We start from the raw sequence: 27,341 nt of genomic DNA on the forward strand, positions 1-27,341 counted from the left end.
CCTGTGAGGCCACTATCATAAGTGGTTGATCAAGATCTCTGGCAGCGTTGGGGGCTGACAGCATGATTGTGCTGCCAGAGTGCAGGACTTTTTCCCCTGGCCAGTCCTCTGCATTGGGGGGTGCAGGGGAATGGTGTTAGCACTGACTGTTCACTGACATGTTCAGATATGGGGTGTAAGGTAGGGGTCTGATTTCAGCCAATGATCTCAGTACCATTTATTTAGATAAATACCCTTTTCCCTGCTGACTTGCTATATATCAAGTGTAGACATGTGTTTGTGTCTGTTTCTGGATTCTGATTCTGTCCCTTGGCTATTTGTGTATCCTATGTCAGTTAACATTATGAAGTAATGTTACGATGTAACATTACGAAGAATGGAAATCCCAGAACACTTAATTGTGCTCATGCAGAACCTGTACATAGACCAAGAGGCAGTTCAAGGGAATATTTTCTGGTTTAAGGTCAGGAAAGGTGTGTGTCAGCGTTGTATCCTTTCACCATATTTATTCAGTCTGTATGCTGAGGAAGCAGTCTGAGAAGCTGGACTATATGAAGAAGAATGCAGCATCAGGATTGGAGGAAGACTCATTAACAACCTAAGATATGCAGATGACACAGCCTTGCTTGCTGAAAGTGAAGAGGACTTGAAGCACTTACTGATGAAGATCAGAAACTACAGCCTTCAGTATGGATTACACCTTAACATAAAGAAAACAAAAATTCTCACAAGTGGTCTGGTAAGCAGTATCATGATAAACAAAAGATTGACGTTTTCAAGGATTTCATTTTACTTGGATCCACAATCAATGCCCATAGAAGCAGCAGTCAAATCAGATCACACATCACATTGGGCAAATCTGCTGCAAAAGACCTCTTTAAAGCATTAAAAAGCAAAGATGTCACTTTAAGGACTAAGGTGCATCTGACCGAAGCCATAGTGTTTGCAGTCACCTCATATGCATGTGAAAGCTGGACAGTGAGTAAAGAATGCTGAACAAAAATTAATGCCTTTGAATTATGTTGTTGACAAAGAATAGTGAATATATCATGGATTCCCAGAAGAATGAACAAGTCAGCCTTGGAAGAAATACAGTGAAAGTGCCCCTTGGAAGCAAAAATGTTGAGACTTCATCTCAGGTGCTTTGACATGTTATCAGGAGGGACCAGTTCCTGGGAAGGACATCATACTTGGTAAAATAGAGGGTCAGCAATAAAAAGAGGAAGACTCTTGATGAGATGGATTGACACAGCAGCTGCAACAATGAGCTTAATTGTGAGGATGGCGCAGGACTGGGCAGTGTTTCCTTCTGTTATACTATGAGTATAACAGAAGGAAACACTGTAGTCACTATGAGTTGTAACCGACTCCACGACACCTACCAACAGCACATCAATTCCACACTTGTTTACAGCAGCTTTGTGATAAATTCTGACAGCTGGTATTGTCACTTCGCCTACCTTATTCTTGACTATTACTATGGCTGTTCTTGGTCCATGTCTGTATGGATTTTAGAATCGGTTTTCTGAATTCGCTTATTAGTTCGTGGATTCTCCTAGATCTTCTATTCAGACAGTTCTCTTGTTCTTTGAAATCTCATTAGCTTTTTTTTCTTTACCTTTTTATTTTCAGGTGTTACTTTTCTTGCTAAGGTTTCCAGTGTTGATTAAAAATGGTGATAGTGAGCATTCTTTCTTACATAAAAGGGAATGCTTTTAGCATTTCTGCATTGGTATAATACTTTCTGTAGGCTTCTATATGGCGCCCTGGTAGAGCAGTGGTTAAACATTCCGCTGCTAACCAAAAGGTTGGCAGTTTGTATTTACCAGCCACTCCTTGGAAACCCTATGAAGCACTTCTACTGTGTCCTGTAGGGTCACTATGAGTTGGAATCAACTTGATGGCAATAGGTTTGGGGTTTGTTTGGTTATAGGGTTTTAGAAGACACCCTTTATGAGGCTAAGGAAGTAACTATACCTAGTTTGCTAGGAATTTTTGCATTACAAAAATGTATTGATATTTTTTAAAAATAATTTTTTTGTTGCTATTAAGAATATGGAAACCCTGGTGACGTAGTGGTTAAGTGCTACAGCTGTTGTTAACCAAAAGGTTGGCAGTTTGAATCCACCAGGCACTCCTTGGAAACTCTACGGGGGCAGTTCTACTCTGTCCAATAGGGTCGCTATGAGTCGGAATTGACTCAATGGCAATGGGTTTGGTTTTTCGGGCTTTTTAAGAATATATACAGCAGAACATACACACCAATTTACCAGTTTCTACATGTACAATTCAGTTACAGTGATTACATTCTTAAGTTTTGCAGCCATTCTCACCCTCCTTTTCCAAATCGCTCTTCTCCCACTAACAAACTTGCTGCCCCCTAAGTTTCCTTTGTATTCTTTCAAGTTGCTCTTGTCAGTTTGATCCCATAAAGATAGTTCTTTAAAAGAGCACAATGCCCAAGGCAAGTATTCTTTACTAATTAAACTACTATTTGGTTTAAAGAAGACTTCAAGGGATATTTTTGGTTTAAGGTTTAAAGATTACCTCAAGGCAGTAGTTTGGGGGGTTCATCCAACCTGAATGGCTTCAGAAAGTCTGGATTCCAGATTCTTTTCGACCTTTTATTCATTTATTGGATTATATGGTTTTTCTTCTTTACATTATTTACTGTTTTTCATTAGTAAATGACTTTCTCATGTTCAGCCGTCCTTGTGGCTTTTATATATTTAATGTTGGATTCAGTTTGCTGATGTTTTATTTAGTATTATTAACACTTTTAAACAGTTATATTGCTTTTCTGTATTCTTCTTGACTAGTTTTTGTATCACATTTATGTTAGTTGGGAAACATTCTCTTTTCCAGTCTGCAGATGAGTTTGTACAACTTGCACATAATCTTGTCCTTAAGTATTTGGTGGACCACACCTTATAGGACCATTTGGGTGGAAGTGGGGAGGTTAGAGGTCTAGTTTTTTATTTTTTGTAACTTGTTATTTAGATATCATTTCAAACTTACAGGAAAGTTTCAAGACCAGTACATGGAACTCCCCCTCTTATACCTTTTATAATGACTTGCTAATTGTTTATATTCTGCCACATTTGCTTTATCATTCTATCTTTCTGCATATTCTTTTCCAAACCTTAAGTGCCCCTTAAGCCCTAAATACTTCAGTATGTGTTTTCTAAGAACAAGGAAATATATACCTAACCACAATACCGTGATCAAAGTCAGGACATTTAACATTGATACAATGCTATCGTCTAATCCACAGTCCATTATTCGGATTTTACCAGTTGTTCCAATAATATTACTTATTGGATCCTGTCCAGGATCCAGCCCAGGTTCATGCATTGCACTTCGTTGTCCTCTTTCGTCTCTTTTTTGTCTTTCAGTTTAAGTCATTTTCTATTGGCCGACCTTCAGGTTTACTGACACTTTCATGGCAGGCTCAAGTCTGCTCATGAGCCTGTTGAAGGCAGATCAAGAGCTCTAACAGCTTACTTCATCTGCGTTTTCCATTTCTAGCATTTTTATTTGATTCTTTCTTATAGTTCCCATCTCTCTGCTGAATAACCTATCTGATTTTGCATGTTGTCCACCTTTTTTTTAGGGCTTTTAACGTAGTTTTTTGTTTGTTTTTTTTTAATTGTGCTTTAAGTGAAAGTTTACAAATCAAGTCGGACTCATAAAAGATTTATAAGCACCTTGGTATATACTCCTAATTGCTCTCCCCCTAATAAGACAGCACACTCCTTCCCTGCACTCTCTCTTTTCGTGTCCATTCGGCCAGCTTCTGACCCCTTCTACTCTCTCATCTCCCCTTCAGACAGGAGATGCCAGCATAGTCTCATGTGTCTACTTGATCCAAGAAGCTCATTCTTCCCCAGTATCCTTTTCTATTCCATAGTCCAGTCCAATCCCTGTCTGAAGAGTTGGCTTTGGGAATGATTCTTGTCTTGGACTAACAGAAGGTCTAGGGACTTTGACCTTCGGGGTCCTTCTGGTCTCAATCAGACCATTTAGTCTGGTCTTTTTATGAGAATTTGGGGTCTGCATCCCAGTCTTTGACATAGTTTTTAAAAATTTCCTCTATCTGTGTGCAACGTGTGGAAACACATTGCAGAAAGCAATTTGACCCTTTGTTCTTGGGTATCTTGAGCTGTACTAACAACAGAGGCTAATTAGTGGAGGCTGACCAGACCAACAGGGGCCCCACCCAATGCAGACTAAGCCTCAAGAGACATGATGTAATCTATCATGGCCACATGGTGAGTCTTGAGCCATGAGGCTCAAAAAAAAAAAAAAAAAATTACAGTAAAATATATATAACATAAAATTTGCCATTTTAACTCTTTTTAAGTGTACAATTTAGTGATATTAATTACATTAAAAATTTGTAACCATCACCACAATTTCCACTATCTCTTCCTAGTAACAGACTCCCTTAACTTTTGTTTATCTGGAAATGTCTTAATTTCTGCTTCATTTTTGAAGGATAGTTTTGCCAGATACAGAATTCTTAGTTGATAGTTCTTTCCTTTCAGGATATTAAATATGTCATAGTACTGCCTTCTGGCCTTCATGGTTTTTGCCGAGAAATAGGCTGTTAATCTGATTGAGGATCCCTTTATGTGATGAGTCACTTATCTCCTGCTGCTTTAGAGATTTTCTCTTTGTGTTTTGCCTTCAACACTTTGTTATAATGTGTCTTGGTGTTGCTCTCCTTGAGTTTATCCTGTGGGAGTTGATGTGTAGAATCCTGTCTGTCATCAAATTTGGAAAGTTTTTGGCCGTTATATTTTCTGCCCATTTCTCTTCTGCAACTCCCATCATGTGTATGTTGGTATGCTTGATGGTGTCCCGTAGATCCCTTAGGCTCTGTTCATTTTTCTTTCTTCTTTGTTCTTTCTGCTCCTCAGACAGGTAATGTCAGTGGTTTTATCTTCAAGTTCACTGATTTTTTTTTTCTTCTGCCAGCTCAAATCTGCTGTTGAAACACTCTAGTGAAGTTTTCATTCCAGATATTATACTTTTCAGCTTCAGAATTTCTACTTGGTTCCTTTTTATAATTTCTCTTCATTGATATTCTTAAGTCCATTTTCAGTTTCATCAACTGTAATTATTATTTCTAGATGGTTTTTGTGTTTTTTTTTTTTTTAAGAAATCTTTGTCATTTTTTTCATAAATTCTAGCTTTTGTAATTTGGACCCCAATCTCAAGGGAGGCATAGCCCCATTATTGTGAAATTTCTGAAGTTTTTCTAGCTACCCTACTCCCATTTAGAGGCTGGAACAAACTTCCTTCTCCTGTCCTTTTGGTTTTCACTGAGCAAGCATCCCTTTGAGGATCTGTCCTCACTTCATCCCTTTCTCTCCCACCCCGGCCTCTGTTGTGTCTGCCTACTAGCTTAAGGCTCTGAGTTTTCAGTTTACTCCTTGTCTGTGGCCACAGCCATTCCCGTTGACTAGTCCTAGGTAAGATTTGCATAGTTTCATGTGTGCCTCAGGTTTGGTGGGTGTGTCAGGTCCAGTGAACCTTCTTACCCAAGCAGAGTTAACAGTTTCTTTTGAGATGTGTTTAAGACATAGTCTGATTTTAATGCGGATAAAATGCACAACAGCTGCATCTTAGAATTGAGGAAATCTTGTGGGTAAAAACTACTTAGACAACTTAAAAACAGACACTTTTCCATGCACTTGCCCCTGGAATCTGATGTTCTTCTCTGTCCTGGCTCCCCAGGCTCCGTGGGCAAGGCTTGCCCTGGCCAGGGGTGCTTTGTACCTTTGACCTATCAGCTGTTCCCTGAGGAGGTGCAGCAGTACATAGAAATCCAGCACTGGGAGGTCCCTCAGACACAGTCTTGCCAACTCTTCGGTTGTCATGTTCACCCCACAGGCCCAGGTGGGGAGAATAAAGATAGTCCCCAGCTCTGTAGCTGCTGTGTCTGTTCTGCTGTTAACGCATACGTATGTGTATGTGTTTTCCTTCTGTAGGTCAGACATGTGTTGACATCAAGGACAACGTGGTAGATGAAGGCTTTTCCTTCACCCCTAAAGGTGATGACCTGTGCCTAAGCTGTACCTGCCATGGTGGAGAGCCAGAGATGTGCGTGGCTGCCCTCTGCGAGCGGCCGCAGGGCTGCCAGCAGTACCTCAAGGACCCCAAGGAGTGCTGCAAGTTCATGTGTCTGGATCCAGGTAAGACTGATGGTGGGTTGCAAGTCAGCTGACTCGTTCAGGGACAGAGTCTAAACATCGCTTTGCTTCCTTAGTGGTGAGGATACCCAAGTGCTCATAGCACATGGTATAGCAGCCACTGGTGGTGTTTGCAGCATAGAGCTGACTCGGAGGCTTTGGTACAAGCTACTCTAGTAGCCATGTGTCTCACATGGCCTGGCCTCCTTTAACTACTGCTTCTCAAATTGGCTCGGTTCAACTCTCAGGTCAAAGATTTCATTCACGAATTCTGAGAATTTGAGTGTGGCTATATGTTCACAGATTGGCTGTAACTGATGGCTTCAAACCTGTCTTTCTTCTTTCCTTTTAAGATTCAGAACCACACTTCCAGCTTATGTCCACATTTGAGCTCTTCCTATTTTCTTACTATGTTGTTTGTGGAGAGTGATGACAATTTTTATTGCTTGCATTTGTCAACTTTTACTGTTACAAATCTTGAAGAAAAAGATAGCATATTCCCCCCAGTTTCAAAATAAAACTCCTCCCTACTGGATGGTGCTGTGAAAGTGGGCCCTACATAGGAATGTGGCCTCTATCTGGATGACCCTCTCCTTCAGCTTCAACAACAAAAAAAAGAGCAGTCCACGGCACCCTGCTCTTAGGGGTCATTGGCAAGCTTTGGGCTCTGTGAAACGTACTGATTGTTCTCCACACCAGTGCAGTCAGTGGCTCTGTGTGAATTCAGCAGCTCAAGAGAAAAGTAAATCAGAAGCAGACGATACAAATTTGCCACCCTGTGAAAATGGCATGGGTGGGGATCTGTGGAGGTGCCTGGGCTCATGGACCCTATGGGAGAGTAGCTAGAGAGAGCCCTGTTTGCCTGGGAGAGGTTGGTTTGCCTGGGGCTTGTGGAAGGAGAACCTGGGGCCTGGGTGTGAGGACCAGCATAATGCGCTGTCCCACACTGAGCCCCTCCACGCTGTTAGAGAAGAGGGTCAAGGAGCCCTTCAGAGGCTGCATGTGAAGCATAGTGGCACAGGTATCCTAAAAAGTGTGCAGTTGCCTATAGTGAACACAAAGGACATACTTGAAGCAGAGTCCCCAAGACGACGTAGAGCTGCAGACTGGTGCAAGGGGGTTCTCGGCCTCTTCTGTCTCACAGGGATGATAGCACTCTGCTTCTTTGTGCAGGGTGCATTCCTGCAAGGTTGTGAGAAATCCTCTACCCCCAGCCACATCACTCTGAAACTCTAGCTGACTTACCTTGTGTAGGCGTCAGGATCTGTCTCCCACAAGCCATGTCACCTGGATTCCTGGTTCCATTTTTCAGGAATCCCCCAGCACTGCCTTGCACCCTGTCCTAGCTTTATAATCAAGACCAGATGAATGGAATGATGACCCATCTGAGCATGTGTAGCCCTGGGGCCTGCCCAGCCCTGAGGACCTCTCTGCAGAGCAGGGCCCTCAAGGGGACCAAGGCCTGTCCTGTGCTGCTGCAGGCCCATTCTCCTGTGTAGCTCAGAGGGCTTTCTCTCTCAGGGGCCTGCTCTACCACCCAGACAAAGTGCTCATAGCATACGCAGGATGGAGACACTGCCACTGGAACTAGGGGCACTGGAAATAGTATCTCGGATGTTAACCTTAAAGTGTCTCCTTCAACTTTCACCACGGTACTCAACATTGTACAGAAGGTCAAGGCCAGTGTAGAAGGCAAGAAAAAAAAAAGGCACGCAGACTGGAAGGGAAGAAATGAAACCATCTGTTTTTGCTGGTGACGTGATTGTCTACATAGGAAATCCAAGAGAGTTTACAGAAAAGCCACTAGAACTAATAATTGTGTTTAGCAAGGTCTTTGGGTACAAGATCAGAATACAAAAATAGGCTGTTTTCAAAATAATAAGTGTTGGAGAGGTTGTGGAGAGACTGGAACACTTATACACAGCTGGTGGGAATGTAAAATGGTACAACCACTTTGGAAATTGATTTGGTGCTTCCTTCAAAAGCTAGAAATAGAACTACCATATGATCTAGCAATCCCACTCCTTGGACTGTATCCTAAAGAAATAAGAGCCTTTACACAAATGGATGTATGCACACCCATGTTCTTTGCAGCACTATTTACCATAGCAAAAAGATGGAAGCAACCAAGGTGCCCATCAGTGGATGAATGGATAAATAAATTATGGTATATTCACACAATGGAATACTATGCATCGATAAAGAAAAATGAATCCGTGAGACATTTCATAACATGGAGGAATCTGGCAGGCATTATGCCGAGTGAGATTAGTCAATGGCAAAAGGACAAATATTGTATGAGACCGCTATTATAAGAACTCAAGAAATAAACAGAAGAAAATATTCTTTGAAGGTTACAAGAGTGGGGGGGGGGGTATTCGGTAGCTAGTAGGTAGTAGACAAGAACTAATATAGGTGAAGGGAAAGACAACACACAGTACAGGAGAGGTCAGTACAACTGGACTAAACCAAAAGCAAAGAAGTTTCCTGAATAAACTGAATGCATTGAAGGCCAGCGTAGCAGGGGTGGGGGTTTGGGGACATCTAGGTCAATTGGCATGACAATCTATTAAGAAAACATTCTGCATCCCGTTTTGGAGAATGGCACCTGGGGTCTTAAAGACTAGCAAGTGGCCATCTAAGATGCATCAATTGGTCTCAGCCTACCTGGAGCAAAAGAGACAGAAAGGGCCACATAAACCAGATACTACATCAGCCTGAATCCAGAAGAACTAGATGGTGCCTGGCTACAACCGATGACTGCCCTGACAGGGAACACAACAGAGAACCCCTGAGGGAGCAGGAGAGCAGTGGGATATAGACCTCAAGTTCTCATAAAAAGACCAGACTTAATGGTCTGACTGAGACTGGAAGGACCCTGGAGGTCATGGTCCCCAGACTTCTGTTAGCCCAAGGCCAACTTTTCAGACAGGGATTGGACTGGACTATAAGATAGAAAATGGTAATGGTCAGGAGTGAGCTTCTTGGATCAAGTAGACAGGTGAGACTATGTGGGCATCTCCTGTCTAGAGGGGAGAGGAGAGGGCAGAGGGGGTCAGAAGCTGGCTGAATGGACACAAAAATAGAGGGTAGAGAGAAGGAGTGTGCTGTCTCATTAATGGGGGGGAGCAATTAGGAGTATATAGCAAGGTGTATATAAATTTTCGCATGAGAGACTGACTTGATTTGTACACTTTCACTTAAAGCACAATAAAAATGGAAAAAAAAAAAAAAGGTCTTCATGCCATACACAAAAACTAATTCAAAATTGAATCAAGGATCTGAATGTTAAATCTAAAACCATCATGTTCCTGAAAGAAAATAGAGGAGCAAAGCTTTGGGACCTAATTTTTTTCAATGATACATTATCAAACACAACAATGCATGAGCAACAGAAAACAAAATAGATAACTGGGACCTCATAAAAGTTAAATACAGGTAGTCCCTGACTTACAGTGGGGATCCATTTGACATAAGTTGAATACCTCTTTTTTTTTTTTTTTTAGTTTTCATTATTATTGCCTTTTATTATCAATAGCTTTATAAATCTGATGTTTGTCTTTCGGGTGTGGAAACATGTAGAAACAACAGGAAATTACGAGCAGCAAGATTGTAGGTAGTACATATCACTAACGATAAGATGTACCAAAAAAAACATGGTCATGAGTGCGGTTTGTTGTAACTCAAATATGTTGTAAGTGGGGGACTACTAGTACTTAATGGTCATCAAAAGACTTTATCAAAAGAGTAAAGAGACCACATCAAACCCACTACCCACTGCCATTGAAGAGACCACATACAGACTGGAGAAAAATCTCCAGGAATGATAACGAAAATATATAGAAAGCTTTTATAGCTTAGCAACAAAAAGGCAAATAGCCCTGTCAAAAATCAGGCAAAGGACATTAACAGACATTTTACCAAAGAGGAAATTCAGATGACCAACAAACACATGAAAAGATGCTCAGTGTCATTAACCATCAGAGAAATGCAAATCAAAACCACAATGAGATACCATTTCATTCCCACTAGGATGGCTAAGATTTAAAAAAAAGAGGGTAACAAATATTGGCCAGGATGTGGGGAAATTAGAACCCTTGTCCATTGCTGGTAGGAATACTGAATGGTATAGCCATCGGGGAGAACAGTCTGGAAGTTCCTCAAAAATCTATAGGTAGAACCGCTGTGTCACCTAGCAGTTCTACTCCTGGGTTTATATCCTAGGAACCTAATAGAAGTGACACATACAGACATATCCACAGCTGTGTTCATTGCAGCGCATTCAGAATAGTAAAAAGATGGAAACAATGTAAGTGCCTTTCAGCAGATGAATGGATAAGTAAAATGAGATACATACATGAAATGAACTACTACCCAGTGATAAAGAAAATGAGTTCCTAAAACATCTTAACAGCGTGGCTGAACCTGGGGGACATTATTTTGAGTGAAATAAGTTAAGCCCAAAAAAACAAACGTTGTGTGTCCTCACTTTTATGAAATGACATGAACAGGTAAATGTACAGAAACTAATGTTCATTAGTGGTTACCAAGGGTGTGGGGGAGGAGAAAAGGGAGAAATACTCCTTAGGCAGTAGTTACTTTTTGTGTATTGAAATGGGAAAGACGGCGCTGAATGTGGGTGAAGTTTGTACAGCATGACTGATATAACTAAGGTCAGTAAGCTGTACATAGGGAAAAGGAGTGAATGGGCAAATGGTAGGTTGTGTATGGTTTTGCAACAATAACAACAACTCGATGAAGGAGGGGTTTATAGATGCTGATGCTAATTAGACATAACCAGCCACCTCATGGTATTAGTTCTGTTGATTTTGGGGGCTTAGGGTCGTGGTCTCATGGGACAGTCCAGTGAATTGGCATAATATGGTCCTTAAAGTTTATGTTCTGTTTCCCAGTATGATAAGTAGTATCTGGGATGTTAAAAGCATATGAGTGGCTATCTTAGTTATCTGGTGCTGCTATAACAGAAATACCGCAAGTGGATGGCTTTAACAAAGAGAAACTCGCTTTCTCACAGTCTAGGAGGCTAGAAGTCCGAATTCAGGGTGCCAGCTCTAGGGGAAGACTTTCTGTCTGTTGGCCCTGGGGAAAGGTCATTGTCATCAATTTTCCCTGGTCTAGGAGCTTCTGAGCACAGGGACCCTGGATCCAAATGGCACACAATTCTCCTGGCTCCTGTTTCTCTGCTTGCTTCTCTCTTTTATATCTTAAAAGAGATTGACTGAAGATACAATCTAATCTTGTAGATTGAGTCATGCCTCATTAACATAACTGCCTCTAATCGTGCCTCATTAAACATCAGAGAGGTAGGATTTACAACACGTATGAAAATCACTTCAGATAACAAAATGGTAGACAGTCACACAGTACTGGGAATTATGGTCTAGCTCATTTGACACACATTTTGGGAGGACATAATTCAGCCCATAACACCGAGCATATAAAATACTACTGGATTTTATTCATCTGGAACAAAAGAGAATAAAGGAAACCGAAGAATCACAGAAGGAAATGGATTACAGGACTAATTGTCTAAATGAACCACTGCCTCCTTCACCTTGGGACCAGAAGAACTAGATGGTGCCCAGCTACCACAACTGAATGTTCTGATCAGGAACACAGTAGTATTCTGATCAAGAACACAAAAGCATTTGCCCCAGCAGGATGTGTCCTCTGTTTGGGGGGCCAGGGATAGCTGAGAGCCAACAGGCCTGGAAGACAGAAGACAGCCCTGTCTGGCACTTTCCAGAACACTGTAAAGGTACCAGCCCTGTTGGGGGTCCCCTGGGGTCTCTGGCTCCTGGGACAAAGCTCTTTGTATCTGAATACAGATGGCTTGGTTCTAGGAAGTGCATCTTTCTGGTACCCAGTGTGGAGGGGTGGTCAGGGACCTTGACTTGAGTTCTTGAGTTTATTTTAGAATAGGAGTCAGTCATTGCAAAGGGGTTGCTTCTCTGGGATCTCTGAGCTGACAGCCAATTAAGAGAAGCTGAGTACTTAATCACTGCACCACAGGGCTCCTCAGAACTACTACATGACCCAGCAATTCCACTTCTAGGTATATACCCAAAACACCTGACAACAGACTCAAACAGAAACTTAAACACCAGTGTTCACCACAGCACTATTCACAATAGCCAAAGGTGGAAGCAACCTAAACGCCCATTATCAGATGAAAAGATAAGCAAAATGTGTACATACATACAATCAGCCGGTAAGAGAAACAAAGTCTTAAATACATGCTGCAATATAAATGGAGCATGAAGAAATAATGCCGAGTGAATTAAGTCAAGCACAAAAGGACAAATATTGTATCGATTCACTTATATAAAAAGACAGTGTTCTACTGCTATTCATAAGGTTTTCACTGGCTAATTTTTTTTTAAGAAGTAGATCACCGGGTCTTTCTTCCTAGTCTGTATTAGTCTGGAAGCGCCACTGAAACCTGTCCTCCATGGGTTATCCTGCTGGTTGGAATTGACTTGATGACAATGGGCTTTGTTTTAATTTTGAGGAACTATCACAGTTTTCCATAATGGCTGAACGATTTTGCATCCTCACCAGCAATGAATAAGGGTTCCTGTTTCCCCACTTCCTTGCCAACGTTTGTTATTTTTATCTTAAAAAAAGAAAACCAAACCCGCTGCCAGCGAGTTGATTCCGACTCATAACGACCTTATAGGACAGAGTAGAACTGCCCCATAGAGTTTCCAAGGAGCGCCTGGCGGATCCGAACTGCCGACCTTTTGGTTAGCAGCCATGGTAATTAACCACTAAGCCACCAGGGTTTCTGTTTCTTAGCCATCCTAAACCAAACCAAAAACCCATTGCCCCTGAGTCTATTCCAACTCATAGCAACCCTACAGGACAGAGTAGAACTGTCCCATAGAGTTTCCAAGGAGTGCCTGATGGATTCGAACTGCTGACCTGGTTAGCAGCCATAGCTCTTAACCACTATACTACCAGGGTTTCTAAGCCATTCTAGTGGGAGTGTAATGGTATCTCACTGTGGTCTTGATTTGCATCTCTCTGATCATTAATGACATTGAGCATCTTTTCATGCGTTTGGTGGCCACTTAAATATCCTCTTTGTGGAAATGTCTGTTCACATTCTTTGCCCGTTATATGATTGGGTTATTTGTCTTTTTATTGTTGTGTTCTCAAAGTTTTTATATATTTTGGTTATTAGATTCTTATCAGATGTGTTGTTTCTGAAGATATAATCCTAGTCAGAAGGTTGTCTTTTTATTTTTTATTTTTGGTAAAGTCTTTGGATGAGCAAAAGTTCTAAATTTTTATAAGGTCCCATTTATTTATTTATTTTGTCTTTTGCTGTTTGTGCTTTTATTATTATATTAATTTATTATTAACCCTTTCAAGACCTAGTTATTTTCTGCTTTGAATTTTTTGTTGATACTATGTGTTTTCGGAAGTGGAATGCATGCTGAGTCGTTGAGTGTGTTTAAATTTTTCGTTGGTAAGACAGATTTTGAGAAACATTAATGAAAATATATGATTTGGGGGACCCTGTCTGGGCCACTGGACTTGGGTAGCAGGCTTTATTGCAGGGCGCCTTCCATTTGGGTACATGGTGCACTTCTGGTTTTGCCTAATACCCCAGCTATTTCGCTTCAGTGAATGTTTCTTTCACCTTTCACAGTTACACAAGTCCCCACTGGAGGGAAGCAAATACTTTCAGTGGGAAAAATACACTCCCAAAGAATTCCAGAGGTATAAAAAGTGGGTTGGGTATCTGTGTTCCATGAGTTATGAAAGGGTTAAAAACTTGGCCCATCGGCATTGTCCCCTACATTTTCTTCTAAGAATTTTATGGTTTTAGCTTTCACATGTAGGTCTTTAATCTGTTGTTTTTTTTTTTTTTAATTTTTTTTTTGTTGTTGAAAATATACAGCAAAACACACACTAATTCAACAGTTTCTGCATGTACCATTCTGTGACAGTGATTATACTCTTCAAGTTGTGCAAACATTCTCACCCTCTTTTTCTAAGTTGTTTTTCCCCTGTTAACATAAATTTACTGCCCCCTAAGGTTCCTATCTAATCTTTTGAGTTGCTGTTGGCATCTTGATTCCATCTAGATAGTCCTTAAAAGAGCATAATGCTCAAGGCAGGCATTTTTTACTAGGTGAGTTAAAATTGTGGTTTGCTTTTAAGAAGACTTTGGGGAATATTTCTGGTTTAAGATTTAACGATTATCTCGGGGCAGTAGTTTCAGGGATGAACCCCTGTTCATCTACCTTCCATGGCTCTAGGAAGTCCGGAGTCCTTAAGAATTTGAAATTCTGCTCTGCATTTCCCTCCTTTTCATTAGGATTTTTCTGCGGAATCTTGGATCAAAATGTTCAGTAATGTTGCGAATGGCCACCTAAGATGCATCTGTTGGTTCCATCCTGTCTGGAGCAAAGGAGAACTGAAAAAAACCAAAGACACAAGGAAAATGTTAGTTCAGAGGACTAATGGACCATGTGAACCACAGCCTCCACCAGCCTGAGCGCAGAAGCGCTACCTGGTGCCAGGCTATCACTACCAATCGTTCTGACAGGGATTACAATAGTGGGCTCTGGACAGCAAGAGAAAAATGTAGAACAAAATTGAGAGTCAGAAAAAAAAAGACCAGATTACTGGTCTGACAGAGACTGGACAAATTCTCGAGACTGTGACCCCGGATACCCTGCTCACTCAGAACTGAACCCACTCCTAAAGTCCACCTTTCAGCCAAAGATTAGACAGACCTATAAAACAAGTTAATAGCACGTGAGGAACGTGCTGCTTAGTTCAGTCAAGTGTAAGAGACCAAATGGGCAACGCCTGGCCAAAAGCAAAGACGAGAAGGTAGAAAGGGACAGGAAACCTGGATGAATGGAGATGAGGAACCTGACTGTAGAAGGAAAGGGGAGAGTGCTGGCACATAGAGGGAATTACAACCAATGTCACAAAACAATTTGTGTGTAAATTTTTTTTTCCCCAGAAAGAGTGAGAATGTTTATTGAGGAGATGCATGTATCACTGGGGACCGGGCAGCAACACAGGCTGTCCCTGTGGAGTCCCAAAGAGCAGTTTTACATTAGAGCTTATACAGAATCTTGCAGGGGTTACAAGTGTCTTTGTAGTCCCCTGCCAGACATTTCTTTATTAGGCTAAAGACGTATCTGATACCTGGGCTCCAACTTTCCTGTGGGGGTTGTATGCCACAGGTGGTCCCGCCAGAACAAAAGATTATTTGCATCAGTTTAAAACAAAGAACAAAGTCATTAACATTTGGTCAAAACAAAGTCATTAACAGAGGTATGTGAGGAGGCAGGCAGAGGAAGAGCAACTTATAGGTTTATCATGGCCTTAGTTATGTTAAGCTCTCAGTTGCACATTTTGAAAAAGGAGAAAACATGCTGGGTGGTATTGGGGTCACACACTCCCCCCTTTGAAACTTGGCTGACCATATTCACCTATCCCAAGTTTCAGCCTATTGCTTATAGATCACAGTGTTACAGGTGAAGATGCCTCCTGCCTGTGACAGATTTGAGACATCTATTGGGCACAGAATGTAATCTCACATATAAGCTTAAATTGGAGATGGCAACAGATAAACAGGCCTATAACAACCAATCTAATTTCACTAATAAATAAGGTTTTTAGCCATGTAAAATCTGCCAGTAAAGAAAAATAATATCTTTCATGAATCTTGTAACAGGCGTCAGCTGTAAGTATTGGAACATTAACTCTGTGTACAAGAGTACAAACTTTGATAAGACAGGACTTGAGGCCTGAGTTAGGCATGTAACCCTCTGTCCAGACAGGGCAGACAGAAATCCGTAATATTTAACACTTCTCTAGCAATATAGGTCTAAAAGTTTTTATCTCTTAACAAGGGGTTGGGGTATGTTTATCTCAGGGACAAAGATTCCCTGGGTAAAAGTCTCTCAGGCCCCTAATAGTAGTCTCATCTAAGTTAGCATTAAAAACATTTTTACCTTTTTAACCCTAGAAAGCCTTAACTTCAGGCCGTTGAACTGTTGGGCTTTCTACTCCTTGTCACTGTAGACCAGGCAGGGCTTGACTTGGGGAGTGATGGATCCATGGCGTGACTCCTGCAAGCTTCACAACTGTGTCAGTGCTGAGTGGTGAGGTGAAGGGTCCAGTCCACTTAGGTTGTAACAGGGAGGTCCTTCTACTTCCGAAGGAGCACCTGGTCACAGCTATTTGAAGAGGGAACTTTTATCAGATATAACTGGGAAAGAATTTTGGTTAGAGAAAGCAAATATTTTAGATACTACGTTAGGGGCTGGGTGGAGGATCATGTGGAGAGTTGGTGGAGACAACATGGTCTCTCATAAAGTATCTCAAAAGCACTGATTTTAAGTTTTCCCCAGGGTGCAATACAGACTCAGAGGAGGGCCAGTGGCAGAACATCTGTCTGTCTAGGGCACAGTTTACTAAGATGATGTTTTATGGTCTGATTCACCCTTTTCCGATAGATTGAGGTCTCCATTTTGTGTGGAGTTTCCACTTAATTCTTAAGGCAGTTAAAACCTGTTGTACCTCTCTCTAGCCGCCGTGGTCTGGCAGGGAAAATCTCTGCCCATCCTGAAAAAGAAGCTACACACATCATTAAATATTTCACCCGATGTTTAGTTTTGAACACTTTACAAAAGTTAAATTTGATTTCTCTCAAAAGCTGTGTTTGATGTACTGTTAGCCGACTGGAGGTGAACCACAAATGTCCTTTTTGTTCCAATAATACAGTCACTGCATGAGGGACAAACAGGATAGTATCATGTCCCAAAGAAATTAACAAATTAACTTTGATAATGTTAGTGGTGGCAACTGCTTGGAGGCAGGCCCGCCAGCCTTTTGAGACAGTGTCCAGATTTTTAGAGAAATGGGTGGGCGACAGGGTGTCTGTACGGTCCCAAGAACTGGGTTAATATACCAACAGTTACTCCTCTTCTTTTATTTATATAATTCAAAGGAATTTTGATAACCTGGCAGCCCCAGGGCTGGGGCTTTCATTAAATGGGACCTTAAATCACAAAAGGCTCATTGACACTCGGGAATCCATTTGAACGGACCTCTCTCTGCGCCAGAGCAGCCTGATAGAGGTTAGCTTGTAACACTGGGTCCACAAAGTTTAAGACAGTCACAGTATTTGTAAGAGTCTTTCTCAGATTTATTCTCTATCAGGAGGTCCACATATTGCGGGAATATTCTTCAGCTGAAGGGAGGTAATCGCTCTAGACCTTGGGCCAGCATTGTTCCAGACATAGGGAGTTCTTAAACCCTCGTAGCACAGTCTTAACAGAGTTGTTTCTTCCGTTTTGTCCCCTTCCCATTCGAAAGCAAAGATTAGCTGACTCTCTGCAGTCAGCGGGATACAAAAGAGTCTTTTTAAATCCAAAACAGTAAACAGTACTGGAAGGGCCGGGGCCCATAGGGCATATAGGTTCAGGACTACCAGGTATAAGATCTTCACAACTTTGTTAACAGCCCGCAAATCTTGAACAAAACGGTACTCACCAGTCGATGTCTTCTTCACTGGTTGAACGTGAGTGTTGAATTGGGATCAGCATTCCCACAACAGTCTTCACTCTAGGTATCCACTGGTCAGTCCCTGCAGCCCCAGGTGAGCAGAGCCTCTGTTTGTTTAATCTGAGGAGGCAGGACGTTGAGTAACAGTTCCATAGTCACAGGGAGCTCATCCTGGCCGGCCACTGGCCCAAACCCATGGGGTCACAGAATCAACCACTCTTTCAACTTGGTCTCATTGTCTTCCTCCAGATGATCCTAGAACAGCGGCCAGTAGATCGGCCTGTTTCTTCATGTCCTGGTCTTTTCCTTTCTTTTTCTCGAACTCTTTTACCTGATCTCTGTTGGTAAAGACCTTAAATGCATTCAGATGCCAGGGACAGATTATGGACTCACATTATCTGAGGTGGCCCTTCTGCAGCAGGGACTAGCACCTCCTGGAGTGGGTAAAGCCTTCCTGGGGGAACTAGGCCAAAAAAAAAAAAATTTTTTTTTTTTTCCTTTTGCTAGTATGGGGTGGGGAGACCGTATCTGTCCCACCTCCTCTGCTCCCTCTTTCAGCACCTTCACATTCTCATCTTTTGATACCACCTGGGAGGTGTCACAAACGGGGTTTTTCCACGTGGGTGAATAAGAACATCCTCAGGTTCTTCATCTTGTATCTCATCATCATCATTCACCTGCACGAGAGGGGCTAAAACAGAGGCTTTATCCTTTTTCCATGCCATAAAGTCATAAAACATTATGCATACAGTTTTTCCTCTCACTCGTTAGTTCAAGTACAGAACAGATCAAGCTTTACAACAGTAACAAAATCTCCAAAACCATTTATAGACCACACTTGATTACGCAAAATATCAAGATGTCTCTTAGGGATTCCCATCCTACATAAGTCCAACTCTTACTGGACTCTCGGCCGGAACCTTACCTCCTGGGTACCCGGTTGCAGCGGGGAACCTCACCGGTCTCGTTCAACCTCACAGGACCTAGTCACCCGTTCTTGGAGGGAGTCTATGAGAACCGACGCCCCTGTGGCTTTTACAGAGGATTTACCATGGCCAACAGAAACTTTCTCCGTCAGGAGCTCGCTGCCGTGGCATCCTCCCATCACCAGACCACTGGGCCACCACAGGTTGAGAGACCGCCACAATTTGAGGAGGGGTGTACCTTCCCTCTTCCAGGGTCCACCCCAGGGGCTTGGTCCTTAGGGAGATGGAACCAGGGCCTGAATAATTTGAGCCCCACGTTGGCGCCAAAAATTTGTTACTGGATTAGGGTCCGTGCCCTGGAGCAGTCGAGCCAACGAAACATACTTCAAGTCAGAAAGAGTAAGAAAGTTTATTAAAGAGATGCATGCATCACCGGGGACCCGGTAGCAATACAGGCTGTCCCTGTATGTAAATTTTTGAATGAGAAACTAATTTGTGCTGTAAAGTTTCACCTAAAGCACAATAAAATTAAAAGAAAAAAAAAGTTCAGTGATGGTAGCTGGGCACTATCCAGTTCTGGTCTCATGGCAAAGGAGGCAGTTTGTAGAGGCAGTTAGCCACACATTCCGTTCCTCCTCCTATTCCTGACTCTTATTCTTTCTTTGTAGCTCCAGACAATTATAGGCCAATTATTATACATCGAATGACAGCTTGCAAGCTTTTAAGATCCCTGCCACTACACAATGAAGTAGGAGAAAGAACATGTTATTAGGCTAATTAACTGTGATGTTACATGAAACCATGACCCTAAACCTCCAAACCAAGAAACCAAATCCCAGGATGTTGGGATGCTTTTGGTTACACATAAGCAGCCTTAGTAGCTACTCTTTTTTTTGTATATATGTCTATCAGACAACTTTTGCCAATTCAACTTTTTACAAGTGTACAACTTATAGACGGTAATTACAGTTATCAGCTGTGCAACCCTACCCTTTAATCAATGCACTGTTTTCTTCACTGCTAACCCGCTTTCCCCGCTCTCTCTCATACCTGGAAACCACTAATAAACTTTGTTCTGTATATATTAACCTTTTCTTATCTTTTTATATAAGTGAGGTCATACAATATTTGTCCTTTTTTTACTGACCTATTTCACTCAGCATAACGTCTTTGAGCTCTAACCATATTGTCATATGTATCAAGACTTCATTTTTCCTACTGGCTGAGTAGTATTCCATTGTATGTATGTACCACTATTTATCCATTCATCCGTTGATGGGCATTTAGGTTGTTTCCACCTTTTGGCTATTGTGAATAGTACTGCAATGAACATTAGTGTACAAGCCTCTTTTTGAGTCCACTTTCAGGTCTTTTGGGTATATACCTAGCAGTGCTCAGGACTGGGCAGTGTTTTGTTCTGTTGTGCATAGGGTCGCTGTGAGTCGGAACCGACTCGACTGTACCTAACAACAACAACAACCTAGCAGTGGAATTACTGGGTCATACTGTAATTCTACTTTATAGTTTTCTGAGGAACCGCTACACTGTTTTCCACAATGTTGTTATGTTGTTGTTGTTAGGCGCCATTGAGTTGATTCTGACTCACAGCAACCCTGTGTACCACAGAACGAAACACTGCCTGGTCCTCCACCACGCTTACAATTGTTATGCTTGAGCCCATTGTTGCAGCCACTGTGTCAGTCCATCTTGTCGAAGGTCTTCCTCTTTTCCGCTGACCCTGTACTTTACCAAGCATGATGTCCTTCTCCAGGGACTGACCCCTCCTGACAACATGTCAAAGTATGTAAGACATAGTCTCGCCATAATTGCTTCTTAGGAGCATTCTGGTTGTACTTCTTCCAAGAGAGATTTGATCGTTCTTTTGGCAGTCCATCGTTTATTCAGTATTCTTCTCCAGCACCACAATTCAAAGGCATCAATTCTTCTTCAGTCTTCCTTATTCATTGTCCAGCTTTTGCGTGCGATTTGACTGACAATACGGTGACTTGGTTCAGGCACGCCTTAGTCTTCAAAATGACATCGTTGCTTTTCAACACTTCAAAGAGGTCTTTTGCAGCAGATTTGCCCAGTGCAGTGCGTCTTTTGATTTCTTGACTACTGCTTCCGTGGGTGTTGATTGTGGATTCAAGTGAAATGAAATCCTAAACAACTTCATTCTTTTCTCCATTTATCATGATGTTGCTTATTGGTCCCATTGTAAGGAGTTTTCTTTTATGTTGAGGTGTAGTCCATACTTGAAAGCTGTGGTCTTTGATCTTCACCAGTAAGTGCTTCAAGTCCTCTTCACTTTCAGCAAACAAGGTTGTGTCATCTGCATAACGCAGGTTGTTAATGAGTCTTCCTCCAATCCTGGTGCCCTGTTCTTCTTAGTATAGTCCAGCTTCTCAAATTATTTGCTCAGCATACAGATTGAATAGGTATTGTGAAAGGATACAGCCATGATGCACACCTTTCCTGACTTTAAACCACGCAGTATCCCCTTGTTCTGAATGTACAGCTGCCACTTGGTTTATGTGCAGGTTCCTCATGAATACAATTAAGTGTTGTGGAATTCCCATTCTTCACAATGTTATGCGTAATTTGTTATATTCAGAGTTGAATTCCTTTGCATAGTCAGTAAAACATAGGCAAACATCTTTCTGGTATTCTCTGCTTTCAGCCAGGATCCATCTAACATCAGTAGTGATATCCTTCATTCCACATACTCCTTTGAACCTGGCCTGAATTTCTGGCAGTCCCTGCGGATGTACTGCTGCAACCTCTTTTTTTTTTTTTTTAATATTGTAATTTAGATGAAGGTTTACAGAACAAATTAGTTTCTCATTAAACAATTAATACACATATTGTTTTGCAGCATTTGTTGTCAACTCCATGACTTGTCAACACTCTCCTCTTTTCGACCTTGGATTCCTCACTATCACCTTTACTATCCCCTCATGCCTTCTTGTCCTTGCCCTTGGGCTGGTGTGCCCCTTTAGTCTCATTTCTTTTTACGGGCTTGTCTAACAGGAGCGACTTCAGCACTGAGTTAAAAGGATGTCCGGAGCCATACTTTTGGGATTTCTCCAGTCTCCGTCAGACCAGTAAGTCTGGTTTCTTTTTGTGAGTTAGAATTTTGTTCTACATTTTTCTTCAGCTCTGCCCAGGACTCTCTATTGCGATCTGTGATAGAGCAGTCAGTGGTAGCCGGGCACCATCTTAGTTGTGCTGGACTCAGTCTGGTGGGGACTGTGGTAGTTGTGGTCTATTAGTCCTTTGGACTGATCTTTCCCTCGTGTCTGGTTTTTCTGCTGCAACCATTTTTTCAATTATCTTCAGCAAAATTTTACTTGCATGTGATATTAACAATATTGTTTGATAATTTACTTGTCCTGTTTGATCACCTTCCTTTGGAATGGGTACAAATATTAATCTCTTCAAATCGGTTAGCAAGGTAGCTGTCTTCCAGAATTCTTGGCATAGACGAGTGAGCACTTCCAGCATTGCATCCGTTTGTTGAAATATCTCTATTGGTATTCTGTTAATTCCTGGAGCTTTGTTTTTCACTGGTGTCTTCAGTGCAGGTTGGACTTCTTCCTTCATTGCCACTCGTTCTTGATCATACGCTACCTCCTGAAATGTTTGAACATCGATCAGTTCTTTTTGGTACAGTGACTCTGTCTATTCCTTCCATCTTTTTTTTTATGCTTCCTGCATTGTTTAATATTTTCCTTGTAGAAACCTTCAGTATCACAGCTCAAGACTTGAAGTTTTTCTTCAGTATCTTCAGCCTGAGAAATGCTGAGCATAGTCTTCCCTTTTGGTTTTCTAACTCCAAGTCTCTTTGCACATGTTATTATAATACTTTGTCTTCTCGAGCCATCCTTTGAAATCTTCTGTTTGTCTCTTTTACTTCATCATTTCTTGATTTCGCTTTAGCTACTCTATGTTCAAGAGCAAGTTCAGAGTCACTTTTGACATCCATTTTGGTTTTTTTTTTTTTTCTTTCATTACATTTTGCTTTCTTCGCGTATGGTGTGCTTGATGTCATTTCACAACTCGTTTGATCTTCAGTCGTTAGTGTTCAGTGCATCAAATCTGTTCTTGAGATGGTCTCTACATTGGGGGGGGTATATTCAAAGTCATATCTTGGCTCTTGTGGACCTGTTTTAATTTTCTGCACCTTTAACTTAAACGTGCATGTGAGCAATTGATTGTTCTGTGGTTGGCCTCTGGTCTTGTACTGACTGATGGTACTGAGCTTCTCCATCGTATCTTTCCATAGACATAGTGGATTTGACTTCTGTGTATTCTGTCTGGCAAGGTCTGTTATGTTGTAGAGAAAAAGAATTTGCAATGAATAAGTCATTGGTCCTGCAAAACTCTGTCACACAATCTCCATGTTGTTTCTGTTACCAAGGCCATATTTTTTCAACTGTTGATCCATCTTTGTTTCCAACTTTCACGTTCCAATCACCAGTAATTGTCAATGTTTCTTGACTACATGTTTGATCACTTCCAGACTGTAGAAGTTGGTAAAGCCTTCAGTTTCTTCATCTTTGGCATTAGCAGTGGATGCGTAAATTTGAATAATAATTACATTGACTGGTCTTTTTTGTAGGCGTATGAATGTTATCCTGTCACTGACAAGATTGTATTTCAGGACAGATCTTGAAATGTTCTTTTTGATGATGAATGCTGTGCCATTATCTTCTTCAATTTGTCATTCCTGGCATAGTAGACCATATTGGCGTTTGATTCAGAATGACCAATGTTTTAGCTCACTAGGCATTTTTTTTTAATGCCTGGGATATCGTCGTTAGCGTCGACTCTACTTCGAGGAGTCTTTTCCAGTGATATTTTGACTGCCTTCCAGTCTGAGGGGCTCATCTTCCAAAACTATATCAGACAGTGTTCCACTGCTATTCATAAATTTTTCACTGGTCAGTCATTTTAGAAGTAGATTGCCAGTTCCTTCTTCCTCATTTGTCTAGAAGCTCCATTGAAACCTGTCCACCATGGGTGACCTTGATGGTATTTGAAATACTATTGGCATAGTTTCGAGCATCACAGCAACATGCAGACCACCACAACAAACTGACAAACAAACGGGCTTTACCATCCTAGTAGAAGTGAAATGGCATCTTATTGTGGCTTTGTTTCGCATCTCTGTGATGGCTAATAATGCTGAGCATCTTTTCATGTGTTTGGTGGCCACTTTGCTGAAATGTCCATTCAAGTCCTTTGCCCATTATATGATTGGGCTATTTGTCTTTTTGTTGTTGTCGAGGTTTGCTTTTTTTGGTTATTAGATTCTTATTGGATACATGGTTTCTGAAGATATTCTCCCAGTCGGTAACTTGTCTTTTCACATATTTGGTAAAGTCTTTTGATGAACAAAAGTTTGTAATTTTTTTTTTAACTGATAAGCATTTTCTGAATCCTGAATGAGGAATGTTTTTATTTCTTTTTTTTAACAGATAATTTTTATTATTTATTTATTTTATTGTACTTTAGATGAAGATTTACAGAACAAGCTAATGTTCTCATTAAACAGTACACATACTGTTTTATGACACTGGTTAACAGCCCCACGACATGTCATTACTCTCCCTTCGGTTCGCTATTACCAGCTTTCCTGTTCCCTCCTATCTTCTAGTGCTTGCCCCTGGGCTTGTGTGCCCCTTTAGTCTCTTTTTGTTTTATGGGCCTGTCTAATCTTTGGCTAAAGGGTGAACTTCTGGAGTGACTTCATTACTGAGCTAAAAGGGTGTCCGGGGGCCATACTCTTGGGGTTTCTTAAGTCTCTGTCAGACCAGTAAGTCTGGTCTTTTTTTGTGTGTGAGTTAGAATTTTGTTCTACATTTTTCTCCAGCTCTTTTCGGGACCTGCTATTGTGATCCCTGTCAGAGCAGTCCATGGTGGTAGCCAGGCACCATCTAGTTGCACTGGACTCAGTCTGGTGGAGGCTGTGGTAATTGTGGTCCATGAGTCCTTTGGTGTTGGGTACATGTATATTTATGATTGCTGAATCATCTTGGTAAATTGACCTTTTAATCACTATGTAATGTCCACCTTTATCTCGTCTAACAGATTTTCTCTCGAAGTCTACTTTGTCTCATGCTAAGATTGCTGCCCCAGCTCTTTTTTGGTTATTGTTTGCATGGAATATTTTTTTCTATCCTTTCACTTTCAACCTGTTTGTGTCCTTGAATCTAAATGTGTCTGTTGTAAAGAGCACATGGTTAGACAATGTTTTTTTTAATCCATTCTGCCACTGTTTGCCTTTCGATTGAAGCATTTAGTCCATTTACATTCACTGTAATTACCGATAAGAAGTGACTTCTGTCATTTTGTTACTTGATTTTTGTGTTTCTTAAGCTTGGTAGAGGGTCAGCGAAAAAGAGACCCTCAACGAAATGGGTTGACACAGTGACTGCAACAACAGGCTCAAGCATAACAGCGATTGTGAGGATGGCGCAGGATTGGGCAGTGTTTCATTCTGTTGTACATGGGGTTGCTATGAGTTGGAACTGACTTAATGGCACCTGACAACAAGCTTTCTTTGTTTTTGTCCTTTACTACTGTATGCTTTTGTGTTTTGTTGGTTTATTGTAGTCAGCCATTTGGTTTTCTTCTTGTGTATGTTCTTTAGATATTTTCTTAGTAGTTACCATGAATATTACGTTTAACAGCTTGTATTTTTTTTTTTAACATCCCAGTGTAAGTTAATACCAACTTAAGTTAAAACCTTAAGTTACGTACAAGAAATTCTATACCTATGCAGTCCTCCTTCCTCCATTTTGTTGCTGTTATCACTAATTACATCTTTGGATTTTATGTGGTTTGTAACATAATGTTATCCTTAACTTTTTATACATTTGTCATTAAAAAGCATAATGGACAGAACAATTAGAATTATCAAGCCTGAATACCTTATTACTAGCCCTTATGCTTGTCTACACATTTCCCTTTATTGGGCATCTTTCTTTTTCTGTATGGCTTTGAATCACTTTCTAGCGTCTTCTCCCTTCCATTTGAAGAACTCCCCTTTTGTATTTTTTGTAGGGCTGATCTGGGGGACATGAACTCTCAGCATCTGTTGTCTGAGAATGTTTTAATTTCACCCTCATTTTTGAAGGACAGCTTCGCTGGGTATATTATTCTTGGTTGACAGTTTTTTTCCTTGAGTACTTTAAATATATCATTCATTTGCCTTCTGGCCTCCGGGGTTTCTTAGCAGAATTCAGCACTTTTATTGGGGATTCTTTGTATGTGACTGTTTGCTTCTCTCTGACTGCCTTCAGGATTCTGTCTTTATCCTTACTTTTTGAAAGCGCAACTGTGATGTGTCTCAGTGTAAATCTCTTTGGGTTTATCCTATTTGGAATTCTTTGAGCTTCTTGGATTTGTAGATTCATGTCCTTCATCAGATTGGGGAAATTTTCTGTCATTTTTTTCTTCAAGTATTCTTTCTGTCCCATTTTCTCTCTCATCTCCTTCTTGGATTCCCATGATTAGGTCTCTTGATGTCCCGTAATTCCAGTAACCTGTGCTCAACCTTCTTGAGCCTCTGTTCTTGTTGCTCTTCAGACTCTGTAATTTAGACTGTCTTACCCTCTAATTCACTGATTCTTTCTTCTGGCTGGTTAAATCTGTTGTTAAATCTTTTCATTGTGTTTCTCATTTCAGTTATTGTTCCTTTTTTTAAATTGCAAAACTTGTTTGGTTTCTTTTTCTCTTCTTGTAGATCCTCATTTTGTTCTTGCATTGTTTTTCTTCTTTTAGATCTTTATGCTTCTCTTTACTTATTAAATATACTTATTGTTGTGTTCTTCCTTTTCATTATTTGGTCTTCCCTAGATGTGCTTTCACTCCCTTTGTCATGTTCATTTGGATGAGCCATTGTTTTCCTTTTCTTTGTGTGTCTTATGATTTGTTGTTGTTATTGAGGCATTGGAATTTTTGAAGGTGTTAACTTTCTCCATTCTCCCCAGTATTTGGTGTTTTTGCCCACACTACTTTGTTCAAAAAACTCTTAGGCGGGCAGAGCCTTCAGCCTTCGCTTCCCATTTATTCTTCCTCTCTGTGATAGCTTCTTCTTCCTTCCTGTTTGATGAGGATTCAGAACTTACAGATCTCAGTTTTCATCTTTCAGGGTCTTTGGGACACACCAGAGAACATGCTGTGGTCAGTTTGTCCACCAACGGACACCACCACTCAGGAGAGATACTCACAAGGTGGTGCAGTCCTTTCTGTGGTTATCTTTCACTGCCTTCCCTTCTCTGATTCTGCAACCACATTTTCAGTTGGAATATCCACACCCAGCAAGCCCCATTCCAGGCTGGGTATTGCCCTCCAGGTTTGCCCAAGGCTTCCTTCCCTGCTCTGTGGAGGCTGCTTATATCTGAGCTGCTATTCTGGAAAAGCACATACAGACTTTATGCCAGGGAGAGGAGGTGCTGGCATTCCCCAGAAGGATCTCCAAAAGATCTCCCTTGTTGGTTTCAGAGCCCCAGTGGCCCTGTGATGTTTGGGCAAGCAGTCTCCACTTAGGTGACTTGTCTCCTGGCTCCACTGTAGGCAACCTTTGGTGAAATTCTTATCAGTCCAGCAGCTGACAGTTACTGGGTGGTGGAGAGGCTATCATGTTCCG

General features: G+C 41.3%; 1 protein-coding gene across 5 annotated transcripts in view; it reads left to right on the plus strand.

Annotated features, from left to right (window-relative positions):
* DGCR2 (DiGeorge syndrome critical region gene 2) overlaps nt 1–27,341 on the plus strand; it is a 158,991-nt gene that overhangs the window by 106,860 nt on the left and 24,790 nt on the right. For all 5 annotated transcript variants that reach the window (XM_064272584.1, XM_064272581.1, XM_064272583.1 and 2 more), the window contains one exon: nt 5,997–6,200. In XM_064272584.1, coding sequence (XP_064128654.1) covers nt 5,997–6,200 — 204 coding nt within the window. The remainder of the gene's footprint in view (nt 1–5,996; nt 6,201–27,341) is intronic.

Source organism: Loxodonta africana, chromosome 19 (assembly GCF_030014295.1).
Source record: "Loxodonta africana isolate mLoxAfr1 chromosome 19, mLoxAfr1.hap2, whole genome shotgun sequence".
Taxonomy (NCBI): domain Eukaryota; kingdom Metazoa; phylum Chordata; class Mammalia; order Proboscidea; family Elephantidae; genus Loxodonta; species Loxodonta africana.